The sequence below is a fragment of the Ornithorhynchus anatinus genome, chromosome 14 (genome assembly GCF_004115215.2).
Source record: "Ornithorhynchus anatinus isolate Pmale09 chromosome 14, mOrnAna1.pri.v4, whole genome shotgun sequence".
NCBI classification, from domain to species: Eukaryota; Metazoa; Chordata; class Mammalia; order Monotremata; family Ornithorhynchidae; genus Ornithorhynchus; species Ornithorhynchus anatinus.
Window position 1 is genome coordinate 4,277,928 of NC_041741.1, and position 19,434 is coordinate 4,297,361.

General features: G+C 45.1%; 1 protein-coding gene across 6 annotated transcripts in view; it reads left to right on the top strand.

The window, feature by feature from the left end:
• NIN (ninein) overlaps positions 1-19,434 on the top strand; it is a 78,545-nt gene that overhangs the window by 13,968 nt on the left and 45,143 nt on the right. For all 6 annotated transcript variants that reach the window (XM_016226783.2, XM_007663088.2, XM_039914028.1 and 3 more), the window contains exons 4-5: positions 5,801-5,882; positions 12,165-12,334. In XM_016226783.2, coding sequence (XP_016082269.2) covers positions 5,801-5,882; positions 12,165-12,334 — 252 coding nt within the window. The remainder of the gene's footprint in view (positions 1-5,800; positions 5,883-12,164; positions 12,335-19,434) is intronic.

The window sequence follows — 19,434 nt, forward strand, 5'->3', positions numbered from 1 at the left end:
ACATGATTTCACAGCAGTAGGCCACCTCCTTTTTGGGGTTACAAAAACTACACTGAACAAGCGGGCCAGTTATGCGAGTACATTCAGCAAAACAATAAGATGAGCTAAGGACTGTATCAAATTTGTTTCAACTGTATCTTAAGATACATTTGATAGGAATCTAGCTATCTGGCTAGTGGCCAGATGTTTCATCACCTCCTTTCTCCGATCCCTCCCGGTTTGAGCCAGATGGGCAGTAAGAGCTTCAGGAATTACCCTACCAGAACTGAAGACAAAATTTCCTCCTTGGTGGGTACCATATGAGGGAAACCCGGGCAAAGGAAGTGAAATGTTTTCTTTTGTTTTGGCTTTCAGGAGATAACGGTAAAGCCAAGTAAGACTATTTAAATATGCCTTTATCTTCCTTGGCCTGAGCCTCCCTCTCATCGGGAGAGGCTATAGCCAAGTCTGGCCAGAACCTGGCCGACGATTTGATTCCGTGCTGGCCGAATCCTGCCAGGCCCAAAACGAGCTCAACCCGGGGGCATGGCAGGGATTGGGGATCGGGCTGGGGGTTGGGGGGATTTCCCTCTTCTGCATCCTCATTGCTAGCAGCTGGCCACAAAAGCATGGGTGGCAGGAGGGAGTTTGTCAGAGAATGCTTCAGTCCCATCCTAAAATGTCAGGTGCCCCGTGATTGATTTCATTACTGACCCACCCTCCACTTGTTTTGTGTGTGTTTTAATGGTACTTGTTAAGCGCTGACTGTGTGTCAAACGCTATTCTAAGCGGTAGGGTAGGTAAAAGTGAATGAGGTCAGATGCAGCCCCTGCCCATGTGGAGTCACTGTCTTAAGTAGGAGGGGAAAGAATATTGAGCAACTCACTGCAGTCCAGCCCTTTTTGAGATTCAGCTCGTGCTACCAGTCCATTCTGTGTCCCTCTCTTCTCTGGGATTTCATCTGAAGCGGTCATGGTAAAATTGCTTTTGTGTTGGAGGCCTGAAGGCCATCTGTTCCATTTGCAGCTGCTGGGTTAGCGCTACACACTGCAGGGAACATTTTCCTTTCTTCTCTCCCACTCTCCAACATTTCCATGTAAAACATCTCAGTTGCATAAGCTCCGATGCCTTAGGAGGTATATTTACCCGGCAAAGATATGGATGATCAGAAATTCCAGCACAGAGGCAGCGGCAGTTTGGAGCACTCAACATCTATTGCCCTGCTTCTTCCGCTGCCTTCTGCCGCCTTGGAGAGGGGCTTAAGGGTGACCGGGTGGAGGGGCGTGGCTACCGGGGGGACCAGCGTTGGGTAGGAGTGGCAGGAAGGGTTGGGAGGGACCATCAGACCCGGCTTCTTCACCACAGTTCTCTGGTCCTCTTGTGTCTTTTTTTTTTTTTTAAATGGTATTTGTTAAGCGCTTACGATGTGCCCGGCACTGTTCTGACAGCTGGGGTAGATACAAGCTGTTCAGGTTGGACACAGTCCACGTCCTACGTGGGGCTCACAGTCTTAATTCCCATTTTCCAGATAAGGGAACTGAGGCACTAGAGGAAGTGAAGTGAGTTGCCCCAGGTCACCCAGCAGACAAGTGGCAGAGCTGGGATTAGAACCCAAGTCCTTCGGACTCCCAGATCCAGGCTCCAACCACTAGGCCACGCTGCTCTCCTCCTGTCCAAGCTGGCTCTCTTTGCCTTTTCTGCTGTCCCACATGCCTCCCTAATCCTCTCCTGACTGTAGTATTTCCATGTGGCCCTTACACCAGTCGCTCTTTAGGTCTTCCCCAGGCTGGAAGCAGCTGCACAGTGGCCCTAGAAGAGGAAGCCAGGAGTGGTGCAGCCCATCAACTCTTGTACAGGCTGGGTTGTATTTAGGAACTTCAGTCTCAGGGCTCTTTATTTTGGTCCACTGGGACTACAGTACCTCAGGAACCTATACTGATTTTCTCGATTATTCCCCTGCACGATCTGAGACAGATGGCTTTTTGTCCTTGGTGTCTGTTCAGACAAGAAAATGCACCTCAGTGTACTCCAGGGTAGTTAGTTGCCCAGCGCCTTGCAGAAATAGCCAGGGATTGATGCAGTTATCATAACAATGGCGTGGATTAAGTCCTTTCATTCAGTCATATTTACTGAGTACTTACTGTGTGCAGAGCCCTCTACTAAGCACTTGGGAGAATGCACTATAACAATACAATGGACATATTCCCTGCCCACAATAAGCTCACAGTCCAGAGCCTGTAAAACATACTCCTTTTCATCTTCTGCAAATTCCAGTTCAGCCAGATTTCCTGTAATGTAGGACTTATGTTCCTGCCTAACGTTAAGGAAAATCTGTGTGCACATGCGCAACTGTTTCTTCCAACAGTGCTCTATCCAGACAGATGGACGTGGTTGGAAGAACATTCCCAATTCCCTTTTGCGTTCCGTCCAGCTAAAAGCCCACATTTTGGGAAAGCTGACAGTACTTCTGGTTTCACTTTCATTTCCCTCGCATCTGTTTAATTTTCACTTTCAGATCCACATTTAGCACAATTTCCCCTTTCTTATATACTATTAAAATAATTGCAAATCCCTTTTGGTGTGGCTCAAGTCAAACTGAAGAAACATGTGCGTGGGTAGGTGTTCAACCTCCAGGTTGCCCTAAATGATTCTGTGCAATTTTATGTTTCTTCAGCTGTGTCCTGCTGCAGCCAGTTTGTGGGTTAAAATGGTGTTGACTTTGCTTTTTTCAAAGACCATTAATGCACAGCTCACTGAGGAAAAAAAAGGTATTAAGGGGATAATCAAATAAAATTCAGAGCATAAGACCGATATACTAAATTCCTATTAAATGGTGGTGATGCATGACAGGAAAAATATTCGATTCTCTGTTCCTGAAGTTAATTTAGTTTAAATGTCATGTGTGTTTGTCAGACATGCAATTTTCCTGTTGCTGCAAAACTGCCCTTTGAGGCATGCCAGATATGTGAACATCTGTAGAATAGATGGCAGCAATTATTATTCAAATGAGAAGGTGCTTAATCATTCCTGGGCTGATAGTATCTTGATAGCTTCAAAGCATTTTCAGAAGAAGGTTTTAAAAATTTAGATCTGCTCCTCAGCAGTTTGCTTGCTTTTTGATAAAATATTCTTAATAATAATAACAATAATAATACTAATAATAACAACCAACAACTGTGATATTTAAGCACTGTACTAAGCCCTGGGGTATATTCAAGATAATCAGGCCAGACACAGCACCTGTCCCACAGTAAGTAGGAAGGACTGAGAAGCAGTGTGGTCTGATGGAAAGAGCACAGGCCCTTCTGGAGTCAGAGAACCTGGGTTCTAATCCTGGCTCCACCACTTGTCTGCTTTGTGATCTTGGGTAAGCCACTTAGCTGCTTTGTGTCTGTTACCTCATCTGTAAAATGGAGATTAAATCTTACTCCCTCTTACTTAGATCATGAGCCCCGTATGGGACAGGGACTGTGTCTAGCTTGATTATCTTGTATTTACCCCAGGTCTTAATACAATGCTTGACACACAGTAGCTCTTAACAAGTACCGTTTAAAAGGAAAAAAAAAAGAGGTGGACAGGTATTGAATTCCTTATTCTAGAGATGAAGAAATGGAGGCGCAGAACATGTAAGTGACTTGCTCAAGGTTACACAAGCAAGCGGCAAAACTGGGCTTAGAACCCAGGTTCTCCAGCTCCTAGGCCTGAACTATCCCCGCATCTGGCTTGACAGAGCCAATTGCTCAGAGGGGGATCTATTTGTATGTATTTTTGCTAACCGCCCCCTGTCAGTGTGTGCTGTAGGTATTTAATCCTTTTGTTTTCTGGCTTCCCGTTGTCCCAAAAGTAGCTAGAAGGAAAATGCCCGGTAAGTGCCTAGGTGGCCCCTCTGCTGGCTGACAAAATCAAGGTGGCCCTGGGGGGGGGGGGACAGACTCTGTGCCTTAGGACTTCTGTCCCTGCAGCCCTACTGTAAGGCGATAGGAGAGAGAGGGCGGAGGACTTTGGGAAGCAAGATGGGAGAAGGTGAGGAGAGAAAGACAGAAAGGGAAGAAGCAGAAAGATGGGATGGAGGGAGAGAGAGAGGCAAGGATTGTGATTTTCACTGTATGGAGGCCGGCAGCTATTATGCAGACAGAGAAATAGGTGAGCCGAGCTAAAGAGATCTGCCTCTGCTCGTTCCCCAGCCACCGGGTTAGAGTTACTATCCCCTGACTCTTCCCAGGCCCTCGGGAACACGGTAGAAACACATGAACTCAACTGAAAGGATTCAAGCTTTCGTTCCAAGTGGAACCCTTCCCTCCCATTTAGCCAAGTGGTTGAGTGCCAAAGATTTGACTTGAATTAATCAATGGTATTTATTGAGCACTTACTATGGGCAGAGCACTGTACTAAGTGCTCGGGAGAATCCAGCGGAATTAGCAGACACATTCCCTGTCCGTAAGGAGCTTGAATGGGATGAACCCTGGGTTTAATTGTCTGCCGCTGACTCGTGCCAGGCTCAAGGTGGACTCTTCCTCTCCTCGACTCATTCCTGTACCCATCTGTAAAAATAGGGAGGTGGTTCACCGTACCAGATATCGTAGGAGGGTTTTCTGCCCTTGGAATGAAAGGTATTATTTGTATTCAGAAGAAACATTCCACTTTTTTTGAAGAACAGAACATAGTTTGAAGATGGCTTTGACAGAGGAAATGGATGTCTGCGTCAAGTCAACACTCTGACATGTAGGACCTATAATGTTAAAGGATGGGCTTTCCTCAGCCCCCCTTTATCTCACTGAGCATTCAGCTGAAACAGAGTGACATCTGGGTACATTTCAGCAGTGTTAACTCTTTCACGCTGGATTATCCAACCAGAGACCTCCAGCTAACTGGTTTTATCACAGTGGACCACACTGGTTTGAAAGGATAAGCTGAGAGTTAATCTGGGACTCCATTTCTGAGAAAGCTTGACTAGGAAAAGTATTCGGGTCCATTACTGGGGAGTATTCCCAAGCAGGTGTACCCCTTGACCTAATTGGACCTGTCTATTGTCTTTGGATTTTTACTTTTCCTTTGTTCATCAATCTCATTATTAAGCTCGTTATGGACAGGGAACATGTCTACCAACTCTGGTATATTGTACTCTCCCAAGCACTTAGTATAGTGCTCTGCACATAGCACTCAATAAATATGACTGAGTGAACGTTTATTGTGTGCAGAACACTGTAATAGCACCTGGGAGTGTACAAGATAACAGAAATGTTAGACCTGTTCCCTGCCCCAAAGAGCTTAAGTCTCTTGGAAAACTGAGACAGTTGCAGGTTATTTGTAAGCCACCTAGTTAGAATTCTATCTTGGGTAGAATAATGGGGCAGGATTTGGAAGGCTTTGGGAAGCAGCATGATCTAGTGGAAAGAGCATGGACCTAGGAGTCGGAGAACCTGAGTTCTAATCCCAGCACTGTCAGTTGTCTGCTATATGACTATGGCATGTCCCTTAACTTTTTTTTGACTGCTTCTTCATCTGGGTTCTAATCACGACTCTGCCACTTGTCTGCTATGTGACCTTGGACAAATCACTTCACTTTTTCTGTGCCTCAGTTACGGCATCTGTAAAATTTTAGTTTTTATGGAGAAAAGTATCCATGTGTCAAAAGTTCTCGATCGTCCATAGCCCACTTTTCAAATGGAAAATTTGGCTTGCTTTGAAGGCATTCCCTCAAGTAGATAAGTGGCACAATCCCAACCTCTTTTCACTTTTATCGTTGGGGTGAATGACATATGGGGGAGCAGGGATTCAAGAATGAGTTTGCTAATTGTAATTGCTGTTTCATTATTCTTAGGTTCACTTTGACCAGTTTAAAGAAGCACTAATACTCATTTTATCCAGGACCTTATCAAATGAAGAGCACTTTCAAGAACCAGGTAAGGGTGCCTGCTGTATACCACCCCTTCCACTTCCCATTTCCATTTAAAAACTCAAGAATAGAAGAATGGGAGAATTTGGAAAACTCAGGGCATTTCCATATTAGAGTATGAGTCTGGATGTCTCTCCACATCAAAGATCAGACAGTTATTTTCACCAGTTTACTTGAGAAATCTTGGTATGCCGATGCAGCTGTTAGACACTAAAACAAGACTTCTCTAATACTCAGTTATATTTGGCAGGCAATTATTAGATTATTCCTAGGTATTAAATCAGATGGTGCAGCTGTATCTCATTTGGGAATTAGTAGAACAATGTCCAACCTCAATATTGCCATCTTTCCATTCGCCGCCTCCTTGGAAATCCCATTCCCAGACATTGCCTAGCTTAGAGAAGGGTGAGCTAGGACAGAAATTCCCTGAAGGGGAGCCAGTCCAAGCCAAGGCTCTTTTATTCTGGTGAACAGGAGATCTCCAAGATGGATCTAGGGGGAGGGTTGCATGATGGATCACTAATGTGGCAAATACATTCTGAAGGGAAATTGCTTACTTTGGAGTCCACGAGCTGTTTAACCACTGAGGTGGAACTAGCAGGCAGGACTTCCTCCCTTCTCCACTATGTCGTTTCTAAACTTCTTGAGGGGAGCTTATCTTCCCCTCCCTTTTTCCACCTGTGCTAATGCAGGGTGCTCTGAGGACACTACTGAAAACAGAATGGTTTTGAGCAGAGAGGTGTGGAGAGTTTTTCATCTCTAAGAATTCTCTCAAAAGTTAGGCAGTAGGTGCAGCTTTCTCTGTCTACCCAGACCGATGGCCAGTACAGAGCACTGAGGAGGAGGTGGGAAGGAAGGAAACCCCAAAGGCCATTGTTGAAACTGTTCTCCACCCACCTCCCCTTTTCAACTCCAGGGAACCTGAGGTGCAGTCTAGCTGCAGCTCCTTGAACCTCTCCCAGCATTTCAAGCCCAAGGAAGTGGAGAGCAAGAATGCTTCTTAGTGGTTAGAACACAGACCTGGGAGTCATAAGGACCTGGGTCCTAATCCCAGCTTCGACACTTGTCTGCTGTCTGACCTGGGCAAGTCATTTCACTCCTCTGGGCCTCAGGTCCCTCGTCTGTAAAATGGGGATTAAGACTGTGAGCCCCATGTGGAACAGGGACTATGTCCAACTTGTTTAGCTTGTACCTTCCCCCAGCACGTAGCACAGTGCTTGCCACACAGTAAGCGCTTAGCAGACACCATCATCATCATCATCATTATTATTATTATCCAACATTACGTGCTCTTTGGTGTCAGGAAATTGGGTGTGTTTACCTTGCAGCAGTATGAAGATAATTTTAAGTGCATTTGCGTGTGTCCTGGGCTTTTATTGTGGCCAGCATATTTATTTGACTAGAGGCAGGCTAGGTTGAGTGGCTTGAGGCAGAAATAAAAAGCCCATAAGCTGCAGCTGCACATGGTGGTTTCATAGCTTTCTGTTCACTGTCGCTGTGCAGGTGGCGATCTCCGTTTTCACAACTGGGTTGCTAGGCAATACTTGAGTGGGTCTTTGGGAGAACCATTGAGGGGCTTCTGCATCTTAGAGGAGCTTAATCCTTTTTGGGGGCCGGCTGAACCACCCTGGTGTTAGAAGCAAAGTGGTTCTAGAGGGCAGGTGAGCGTGACCCTGATCGTGGTTCTCTAGAAGCAAATGGATGAAGACTGTGAGCTTTATTTGGGAAGGGGACTGTGTCCAACATGATTATCTTGTATCTATCGTAGTGTTTATTGTGTCTGGCACGTAATAAGCGCTCAACAAATACCATTTAAAAAAAAATGTAGAGAGCAGGTGTGCTCTCCGAAGCAAGGTGCTGTACTTAGAATAGGCTTTACCCTGCCCAGTCTGCTCTTGAGAACCGCAATCCACACACATCCGTAATCCCATCATTGCCTCATGCTACCTCACCTACCAAGTGGGTGTCTGGCCTTAATTTCCTCCTCCTCCTCCTATGACCTCTCGTCATGTGACAGGGCCCTACCAATAAGGAAAAGCCTTCTTCACTTCAGAGCACCTTCCGCTCCCTTGAAAATCTGTCTGAGCCTGAGAGAGGGCAGGCTGTTTTGTGTGGAGAATTTGTGCAGGAAATGGGAAAGGAAAGTGAAATTGAGGTAGCAGACAGCTTTTGAACTCTCTGAGCTCTGGGATCTTAATCATTGTTCTCTGTTTTCCCCTCTTTCTCTCCCTCCTCCTCCTTCCTCCAGATCAGATTTACAAGTGAATCGTAAATCTATTTTTAGGAAGATATTTCAGTCTCAGACTTAATCTGAAACCAACCTCTCACTTGAGATAAATCCTACTTTTACCATCAAACTGATACACATTTGGAGGTTATTGAAATTTGAATATTCATTCAATTGTATTATTGAGCATTTACTGTGTGCAGAGTATTGTATTAAGTGCTTAGGAAAGTACAATACAACGATAAACAGTGACATTCCCCGCCCACAATGAGCTCACAGTGTAGAGTATCTAGGTCTCCAGGGCTCTTGACGTATGTTGCACTTTCCTGTAATAGTGGAGCTCTTCCTATGAGGGGTTAAATCCTGGGCATTTTCATCCCTAAGATGTCACTTGAAATAAAAGAACCTGACAGGTTTGGGGTGAAAAGGCAAGATCTTTCTCCCTCTCTAGTAACTGGCTGCCAGTTGTGGCAGTTTCTGTGCTACTTTTTTTTAAGTGTGTGGTATCCTCTTTGCCTGTACAGAATCTTTAGGTTTGAAGGAAAAACCAGGGACTGCTAAATAATTCCAATATACTCTTTCCAGGATCATCTCTGTTACAAATGCAAATGGACTGTAAAAGTGACTCTAGTCCTAAGGCTGTGTGAAAGAGTGGCATTGTATAAAAGTAAAGTAGGGCAAGGGCTCAGGGCCTCAGTGTTAGTTCCTAATGCTCAAGGACAGACAGAAGCCCACGTAGGGACAGAGAGAACCAACCTAGTGAATGGCCGCAGTCTCTCTGGTCATGGATCTAAAATTCCTTGGGCTCTCGGGGACCCTGTTTAAACTTTCAGTTTAACTTTCAGATTCTCATGTCCCTTCCACCTACCATCACTCGCAATTACTCTTCAAGATTTTTAGTCAGTGAAATGGATAGAAAATGAAGTGATCGAACTGTAGTTATCTCTTTGACAAAAAGGAGAAACTGAGGTCCAGAAAAGTTAAGTGACTTGCACTGGGTCATACAGCAGACAAGCGGCAGAGCCAGGATTGGAATCGATCAGTGGGATTTATTAAGTGCTTTGTGCAGAGCAGAATTAGAAGACAAGTTCGTTGCCCATAATTAGTTTATAGTCTAGAGGGGAGAGAACTCTGGTCCTCTGATTCCCAGGCCTTTTCTCTTTCCAGTAGGCCACACTGCCTAGTATTGGAAGGACATCTGAACCCCTGTGATGATTCAGGGGATTTTTTTGTGTGTGTGTAATGGCCCATATGCATGCTGGCCTAGTGGCTAGAGTTAGGGCCTGGAAGTCAGAAAGACCTGCATATGGTTAGGGTTTGTGAAATAATGTTTTTAGCCTGTGTAACTTGAGGCAGTGGTATTATTCGAATATCCAGGGCCTCAGGCTAGTCTGTAAAGGGCTCTACCCCTAGTGGAGGTGGGAAGGAGGGGGGTGCCTGTAACCATATTGGTAATCACCCTCCTCCATAACTGTGGTATTTGTTAAGCACTTACTGTGTGCCAGGCACTGTACTCTGCGCTGGGATAGATACAAGCTAATTAGGTTAGATACAGTCTCTGTCCCACATGGGGCTCACAGTCTTCATCCCCATTTTGCAGATGAGGTCACTGAGGCACAGAGAAGTGTAGCGACTTGCCCAAGGACACAGCTGTCAGTTAGCAGATCCAGAATCAGAACCCAGGTCCTTCTGACTCCCAGGCCCGTGCTGTGTCTGCTAGGTCATGCTGCTTTAGAGCCGAGATGTCCCGTATTCTCTTTTCAGAGTATACAGCTTGGATTTGATCTCTTCAGAAGCCACCTACCTGCTAATGACCTTTCATGTTACTAAAGATTTTGGAATATGGAACACATTGAGAATGGTTCTGCACTAACTCTTACCAGACTGGCATCTGTGGGTGTTGTTGGCAAACTGACACAAAATAATAATGATAATTGTGGTATTTGTTAAGGGTTTACTATGTGCCAGGCACTGTGCTGAGCGCTGGGGTAGATATAAGGTAATTGGGTTGGACACAGTCACTATCCTACATAGGGCTCACAGTCTTAATCCCCATTTTCCAGATGAGGTTACTGAGGCTCAGAAAAGTGAAATGACCTGCCTAAGGTCACACAGCAGACATGTGTTGGACCTGGCATTAGAACTCAGGTTCTTCTGACTCCCAAGCCTGGACTCTAGCCATGAAACCACGCTGCTTCTCTAGTGTGGTACCTTAGCTCTCTCTACTGCTCATAAAATGACACTCTCCTCAGATTAGAAAAAAATGCCCTTTGTTATGATAAAGATTGTTCATTTAGAATGTTGCATGTTTAGCTGTACCTGTCCAGAAATCCTAGTCTTCGTACATTCGTACACTCAGTAGTAAATTTAGCAGGAATGTACTTAGAGTAAATTCTTCCCTCTGCTCTTTCCTAAGTACTTTGGAAGTGCTCCTGGTTCCATCTGTGCCTCTAATGAAATATGAGATGGTACTATAAGAAGGAACGTTTTTTTTGAGTGTGAAACTGTAAGGGCCCCATTAGCCACTGAAGATAAAATAGGAAATAGGAATTGCTAGTAACCCCATATGAATAATTATAAAAATGCAGTTTGGTTCCATAAGTTCATTTAATTGGCCTGTCTCTGCCTGATTTGTGTATGTGGTATGGTGCACGCTACAGCTTTCATGCCTAGACTCTGACAGATCTTGTTAAAATTGGCCTGTCGAAGCCCTCTCACTCCTTGCCTATATTCTCCCGAGTGGCACTGTGTCTGTAAGGAATGTATGATGAGAGGAAATCAAAGGGTTTTGCAATCTTGTGTGTTTTATAATTCATTGCACAGCTAAATTATTGATTGTTGAATAAAAGAATATGAACTGTGGAATAAAAGAATAGTGAGCAGGATAGTTTGGATGAAGTGGTGGTGTTTTCAAAGCCCATTTCTTTTACAGGTGAACTCCTAGCTTTTGTCTTTACTGGCACTGTTTCTTGAACTCTGAATGCAGGAATTTAAAAATTCAACATTGGGCCAGGGTGACATAAAAGGCCTCTGATCCCCTGCAAGCTAATTTTCCAATTTTGAATGACATGGAAGCCTCACAAAAAAGAAAAGCACCTATTAATTTATACTCTTTCACTCTGCTGGTTTGTCTTCTGGTTTTTAATTCATAATGAAATGCTCCTGCTAAATTATCTGTAAACCTCTAGCTGCTACTCCACGGTGGGAAGCGAGTGGGTTTAATGTATTTCTTTGTTCCGTAGTCATAGTTGACTAATATTTCTAAAAGCCAGAGCATTGACACAAATTTCTCGGTTAAGTTTATATCTTCAGAATGATTGTTGTCAGCACTCACTTTGCTGATAGTGTTTGTTTTAATTTAGGTACTCTTGAATGTAAAAATATTTCAGTGCCCTGTCTTTCCCACTAGATTGTAAGGGGACATGTCTACCAACTACTGTGCTCTCCCCATCATATAGTACAGACATCTGCGCATAGCAGGCCCTTGAGAATTACTATTGATTGCTGAGCTTGTATGAACTGCTGTTCCAAGACATAACTTAGTTGGAGACAGTGAAGAGCAGAAAATAATCTCACCTATAATCACCTTGAATCCTGTCCTCTTGTCATCACAGCAGTCATTGTCCTGTTCTCAGAATACTTGAGGGTTTTTTTGTTGGTTTTTTTTATGGTATTTGTTAAGTATTTACTATGTGCCAAGCACTGTGCAAGCACTGGGGTAGATAGAAACTAATCAGGCTGGGCACTGTCTGTGTCCCACATTAATCCCCATTTTACAGATGAGGTAACTTGAAACCCAGAAAAGTGAAGTGACTTTCCCAAGGCCACACAGCAGACAAGTGGCTGAGTCGGGATGAGAACCCAGATCCTTCTGATTCCTAGGCCTGTGCTCTATCCATTAGGCGACGCTGCTTCTCAGGTCGAGTTTTACTTGCCAAATTCCGATGCAAACCCAGGAAGTTCTGAGCAGGGACCCGGCCTGGATGAGGGCTAACCAAGTGTCAGAAGACGTGCGCTCCTTTGGCTGCCCCGTGGCATCACCATTCGTGTTTCTCTGTGCAGACTGCTCACCAGAAGCCCAGCCGAAATACATCAAAGGGGGAAAACGCTATGGCCGCCGCTCCCTGCCCGAATTCCAGGAATCTGTGGAAGACTTTGCTGAGGTGACAGTGATTGAGCCACTCAATGAAGAAGCCCGGGCTTCCCACATCCCTTCCAGTGATCGCCGCGAGGTAAGGTCGCAAGGGAGAGGAGAACTCGGACTGCTGGAACAGTGGAGAAGTGTGTAGGGAGTCCAAGGGCCAGGCCGAGGGCAGAGAGGATTGGAAGCATAGAACTCCTATTCCCTTTGTTCTCAATCCCTAATACCAAGTCTTTAGAATGTCAAGGTTGCATTTCAGGTGCGTGCCACAGGGCCAGTTGTCTTCCGATTCGGCTTGTCCGAGAGGTGTTTCTGGTGGGCGTATCACGTTTCGGTGACAGTTCCATGTGGGATGTCAGAATATTTCAGATGCTAATGTTCAGATGAATTGGGAAACAGTGCTTTAGATTCCTGAATGTGTTTGTTTGGTCTCTCAACCTCTTTCTCTGCTCAGGTTTTTAAATTTGCAGGAAACTATAGCTCTAGGAAATCAAAAGTTGAATTTAACTTTTTTTTTTCTTAACTCAACTCTTCCTCCACAGAAGCTTTGTGGTTCCCCACAAGTAAGGCAAAACAGGGCCAAGGGTATGGTTTTACCAAAGACTATTTTGAGAAGGGGTAGGCTGAGCTGATTTAAGTGCAAGGTGTTCTCTCTCACGACCTTAGCCTTGTGCACTGACAAATACCATCCTTATTACAGTAAATAAATTACAGATATGTACGTAAGTGCTGTGGGGCTGGGAGGTGGGGAAGAGCAAAGGGACAAACAAGTCAGGACCTTGTCTGTCAGCCCTACTCTAGGCGGTAAACTCATTGTGGGTAGGGAATGTGTCCATTTATTGTTGTATTGGGCACTACCAAGCGCTCAGAACAGTGCTCTGCACACAAGCGCTCAATAAATATGATTTCATGAGAGAGTGAATGAATGAATGAACATAGCAGTCCTGTGACAGAGCCAGGACTGCAAACCCCAAGTTTCCTGAATTCTCAATCCCATGCTTTTTCTCCTAAAATATGCTGCCTTCCAGCAGTGAAGCTCTGATAATAAGGCAGGGAATGAAAGACTCTGGCAACTCTGTCCTCTTCCAGAGCTGCTTCTAGGCCAACTTTAGTATAGTTCTTTCCATCCAAAGACATAAAGAATCATCATTGGTTGATGAATCCTGTTTGTAATTCTCGCCTGGCTTGATTGTCCTGGCTAAGTACCAGAACAGCATTATGGCATTTTAATGTTCCTAAGTAAAATGTGAATACAATTAAGATGTAGCTCAAAATGTTGTTTTATAGTGTGACCAAAAAAAAAAAGTGGTTTATGAGCTGTGCTGAGCTTTTTGCTTTCCAAATCACTTCATTTATAAAAATTCCATTAAAGACTATACTATTTGCTAATGTAGAGTGTAAAGTGGCGGGACCGCTATGCATTTGCTATTAGACCAGATGCAATTGGCAAGGATATATAAGTCTCAAGGAACATTGTATCTTGTCTCTCCGGCTATTTAAGGCTCCTAGAAGATCTGTTAGAAAATCTGAAAGATTCACTTGTGTAAAAATATCCCCCTTTTGCCAGGGTGTGATTTATTCCTTCCGGTCTTCTCAATCCGCACGGTGCAGCTGATCAGGTTACACTCAAAGCAGAATGTTGTGTTCCTGTGACAAAAGGCTGGGCATCTTGGGGTCACTGCCCGGACCAACACAGTTAATTTCCCCAGGCACCTCACAAGTGTCTTTAGTACTTCCCCAAACTCTTTCCCAGCAAGCAATCTTCCTAATCTTGCAACAACAGTAGGCCACTCCTGGATGGGGAGTTTGGAAGGGAGACCTCGTATACTGGCCATGTGTTCTGTTAAGATAGCATTTGAGAAGTCTGAGTATTTCATAATTTAGTTATCAATCAGTGATGTTTGAGAGCTTACTGTGTGCAGAGCTCTGTAATAAGTGCTGGGAGAGTACAATACAATTGAGTTGGTAGATGGAATCCCTGCATAAAAGGAGCTTACAGTCTACAGAGAGGGGAAATAGAGGATAAGAATATCTGATGTGAGGCTGAGGGGCTGGTGTGAGTATCAAAGTGCTCATTTATTGATTATCCCACTGTGACTTTTGGGGTGGCTATCAGAAACCTCTTGGACTCTACCTTTGGCTCCACAGATTTTTTTTTAAATTATATTTAAGTGATTACTATTTCCCAGGCACTGTACTAAGTGCTGGGAAAGATACAAAGTAATCAGATTGGACACAATTCCTGTCCCACATGGGGCTCACAGTCTAGTTAAGAGAGAGAACAGGCATTAATATCTACATTTTACAGAAGAGAAAACCTAAACACAGAGAAGTTGAGGGACTTGCCCAAGGTTTCATAGACAACTGGCAGAGCCAGGATGAGAACCTAGGTCCTCTGATGTCCAGACCCATGCTCTTTCCAACAGACTATACTTTTCACATCACCCAGTGAGAGGTCTCTTCTCTCCTGGACTCTTCCTCCTTCTTTTTAAACCATATTTTCTAACCTTTTTAGGAGTATTGAAATGTACTGAAATGATTTACTCTGGGGTGAGGTCTGATGACCAGTGGAGTGGTAGGTTGGTGTTTCCCAGTGCCTAAACTGGGTATTTTTCTGTAAGTGAATTGGTTTGGGGTGGGGTGGGCCATCCCTGTACCGGAGCGTGTTCTTGGCTCTGGTCATGACCCAATTTAAACATCATTATTCATATTAATGTCTGTCTTCCCCCTCTAGACCGAAAGCTCATTGTGGACAGGGAATGTATCTGTTTTTTGTTATGTTGTACTCTCCCAAGTGCTTAGTACAGTGCTCCTGTGTGAGGTCTTAGTACCCTTGAGTGAGTATAGTATAACAGAATTGGTAGACACATTCCCTGCCCCAAATCCAATAGACACTGTACTTTCCACGTTATTCACACTGGGTAGGTAAGGGCAAACAATTAGATCAGTTGATACCTAGTCTTTTCGGCCTTGGTTGAAACCTCTTCCAGTATGTAATACTTTGCTCATTGCTTTTCACCATGGGGAATATGTAGATGGAACTAACAAGAATTTTATCATAAGTTAGAAAAGAACAGTTGAGGGATCTTCAGGGTTTTAACTAAAGTGATTTGAAGAAGAATCTCTTTCAGTGTAGATTTGGTAGGGTAAGAGCCAATCAGGGGTGTTTACTGGATATCTGTTGGGTACAGAACACTGTGCTAAGCCCTAGCACTTTGGAGGAGTGAGCACCAGAAGCAAAAGTTACAGTCCATGCCCTTGGGAAGACTGACAATTGAATCCAAAACCCTGACTTCTAATTACAGAAGGTCTGAACAAAAACTGGGTTAGAATGTCCAGCAGTGAGCCTTCCAGAAAAGCTACTTTTGGTCTCGTTGAAGACTGAAATAGCTCACTTGTTTTAAAAAAGCAAATGACTACGTAAATGTAGCATTATTGGAAAAGTTGATATTGTAATTTCATCTAAATTGTTCGTACCTGTTTCTGTTCACGGCCTGAGGCCCTACTGGTGTGCTGACTCCAAGTCGGCTCACCAGGAGTCCAGATTTAGACACTCACTCTGTTTTGACGAGCTATTCCTTAATAAGCTTGGCTTTTCTGCAGCTAACAATGCACCCTTACTTCTGGTCGTCTCCCGATTCTCCTCTTTCCCCCTCTGCTTCTTTCTTCTCTTTCTTCTTCCATTATTCACCTCTTAAAAACAGGGAATCAGACCAGAGAGAAAGCCGTGCCGATGTCACTCGAAAATGTCAAGCAGAGTTAAATAATGGAATCTTTAACAGAATTTCCCATTGTGTTTTCTGCATTTCCCTGGATGTGTTTGGCCAGATTATCCATGGACCCTATGAAAATGAAGCCAGTTGGTTCTGAACATTTGCAGCAGAGAGTTGTGTCTGCTCTTCCTTATCTTCTCCTTTCTCCCCCTCACTCCATTCCTCTTTCACATGGCAGGCTTCCATCTTGGCAGCGCCTGTCCTTTCTCCCCCATCCCCATCCCAAAATTAAATTCAAACACAGCTTAGCGTCGGCTAAACAACCTGTGCACAAAGAGAATGCCCCCAATGTGTGCCCCGATAATTGTTTTAATTAGCAATATATTCTGTCCGGGAACAAAGGTGCGTCCTTTTGGAGCAGATGGTGGGGTAGGAGGGGCTGCCGCCCTTGAAGGAGAGAGGCCGCGGTGAGTCAACGGCCCGGGCTTGCAGATGCTAGCCCGGGCTCCGAGCTGGAAGCCCAGGGTCACTGAAACCTGGGCCATCTGCTCTGGAGCCCAGCAAAGCGTGTGTCTATCAAAGTAAAGCATCCCCGAAATCCCCGCCTTCTGCTCGTGCGCGGGACCCACGTCCAGCTGTAGAACCGTCCCGGCTGACGGAACAATACCTGACATGACACCGAGATGGACGGTTCATGGCACCGATGGGAGTCTCTCTTTGTCTTCCCCCGAAAAGGCCCAGGAGGCCCTTTTGTAGCTGCCGTCCTGTTGCCGGCCGACCCCGGGACCCCTCACCTCTCTCCCCCACAATGGAGCTGTTGTCGAGCACACTTGGCATGATAATGAGGGCGGGGGACGGGGAGGACGGTCCCCCCCCACCAGCTGAGGCGGCAGCGGCACGGGCAAGCACACAATGGAGGAGGCCCCAGCGCAGGCCGGCCGCCACGAGGGCCTGCAGCTGAACCGAATTAGGGGTCGGTGGAATGGGGCCGCTCTGCTTTGTGGCAGCCTGCCGGGATCAAAATAGCTGCTATTAGAGCCCGTTTGGACTTGGCGGGGGCCTCTCCTCTTTCTTGGAGGGGGAGGCAACCGAGTAGCTATAGCAACAGTCAGCCCAGAAGGCCAGGGATGTTCCTCACCTGCCACTAGGCTTTCCTCGTCTAGAGCCCCATTTTGACAATCCAAGTCAGTTGGAGAGGTGAAGGGGGAATGTCTTCCTAATCCTGCCCCTCACGTTGGGGGAATCTGAGCAGTAGAAGCACTTAAATGCCGTCGGGATTATTATTATTCTGGAGGCGGAAAGGAAGTCGTGTTTCACTTGAGCGTTAAGAAAGCAGTTGGGCTTCTTTTCTCTGATTTCGCTCCCGATGATCACTCTTCTGCCGTCTGCTAGCCTAACTGCTCCATTTCAGAAGCCACCTGCCAATTCACTCAATCTTTTTTCTCAGTCATATTTATTGAGGTCCTACTCTGTGCAGAGCACTGGACTAAGTGCCTGGGAGAGTACTAAACAAGAATAAATAGACAAATTCCCTGCCCATAATGAGCGTGTGTCTTCTATAAACCATCACCAGTTAAACATGTCAGGTTGCAGCATAGTGTCCCATGATCTGGCGGTATTATCCTAATGCCCAGGCGGACTATCCACCTTCAATCCCATCCACTTTCTTCCCTCTCTTCCCCTCTTTTATTTGAGCCACTCACTTCAGCTGGACAGAATGAAAATAAATGACCTGTGAATAAATCGAACCCTCCCACCACCCACCCGCCGAAATTACAATTTAATGAAAAACGTTCAGTCACCAACAATTCCACAGTGCTCTTTTCTCTTCTAAAGGAATCGACTTCAGCTAAGGCCTAGGGTGATGTTATCAGCCTGAATGGAAGGGAACAAAGACCCTAATTTTAGCTGGCACAGGATTCGAGTTGCTCTTGAGGAGAGTGCTTAATACAGTGCTCTGTGCACAGTAGGTGCTCAGTAAACACCATCGCTTGATTGAGACATCTTTGAGACAAGGTTGGGCCTGGATCTCAGGAGTTTCCATTTTTCTGGGCTTTGTGTTCTGGAACTGTCTGGCGGGTTCATTAGACAGACTGACTTGGGTGGTTCCGAGGTGAGCAGGTGTGGTTCTTGCAGGCGGTTCCATTTCTGTTGTATCCACTGGAGAAGGGAGTTGCTAATTGCTAAAGCTCTCGCCATATTGCCATGAAGCTGTCGGCAGGATGTATGCTTTTCTGAGACCTTCTGGAGGAGGCCTAACAAGTCCTGTAACTCCGATGCCGCTCATTTCTCCTCTTTAGCAGTAGTTATGGCATTTGGGCGCCTCTGTAGTGCGCCGCACCATACAGAACGCTTGGGAAAGGACGTAAAGTAGAGCAGAAGCGCAAGACCCTTTCCCCACCTGCAAAGTAGAGATGGGGAGGCAAGTGATGGGGACAAACAGGCAGCAGGCTCAGAATAAATAAATGGACTGTTCTGTCCAAGATGCTGAGTGCCGAGGATGGGTATAAACTCAATGTCTCGATTCTTCTGCTCAGAATTAATTTACGATCTCGTTTTGGAAGATTTGCTCAGATATACGGGAACACTTTGAGAGTCATGACAGAAACCGTTGCAACCTTTTGGGGGAAAAGTTGACACATTTCTATTCTTCCTGCTGCTAAATGAAGAGAGGCCATACCTTTAAACATCCAGCTGGGCCCAGGTTTTTCAAAATGAGAAGAAAGCCTTCAGGGTCTTACTTCCTCCCTCCCCCCCCCCCCCCAAAAAAAAACACAGACACACACAAGCACACCTGGAGTTACATTCACCTGCTTTCCCAGAAGATCTTGAGTTTCCCAGGGACAACGGAAAGACATAACTAGAAGGGCAAATGCGATCGTCCGTCAAGTACTGAATTGCCACATCACATCTGATGAAGTGGTGCTTTAAATGCAAAAAAAAGAGACCTAATCCAGTTTCCATGGCAACCTTGTAGATTAATGGCTTTTAGTTGTAATCTGAATGAGATGTATTAAACTTTTATATTACGATTTGGATTCTCTCTGTGTCCTTAGTGACTTTGAATTTAAATCCATCAGTCATGCTCAGACCTTTATGTAGGAATATTAGCTGGCAGGAAGGTAGCAGCACAGCTCGCTACATTGCATTTCTAACAGGTTCTTCATCTAAATTAATGATGTTCCCTAAAGTAGAACTCTAATTATGATGGTTCAGGAATCGTTGTGCAAAATTTGGGTCCTTGCTCAGTGAATGAATGTCGATTGGACAAGCATTCTTGCTCCTTAAACCCCTTATCGGATTGGCCCTTGGATCAAATTAGAAACTTTAGAAATTAAGCATGGCTGTGTTGTTTTTTTAAAGGGGAAAAAAAAGACAGGTCCAACCTAGTGCTTCTTGAAGACTTCTATTATTGTTTGTTTATTCTATTATTGCTTTATCCCAATTCGGCTTGCATGGATTCCCTTGTAAGGTCACT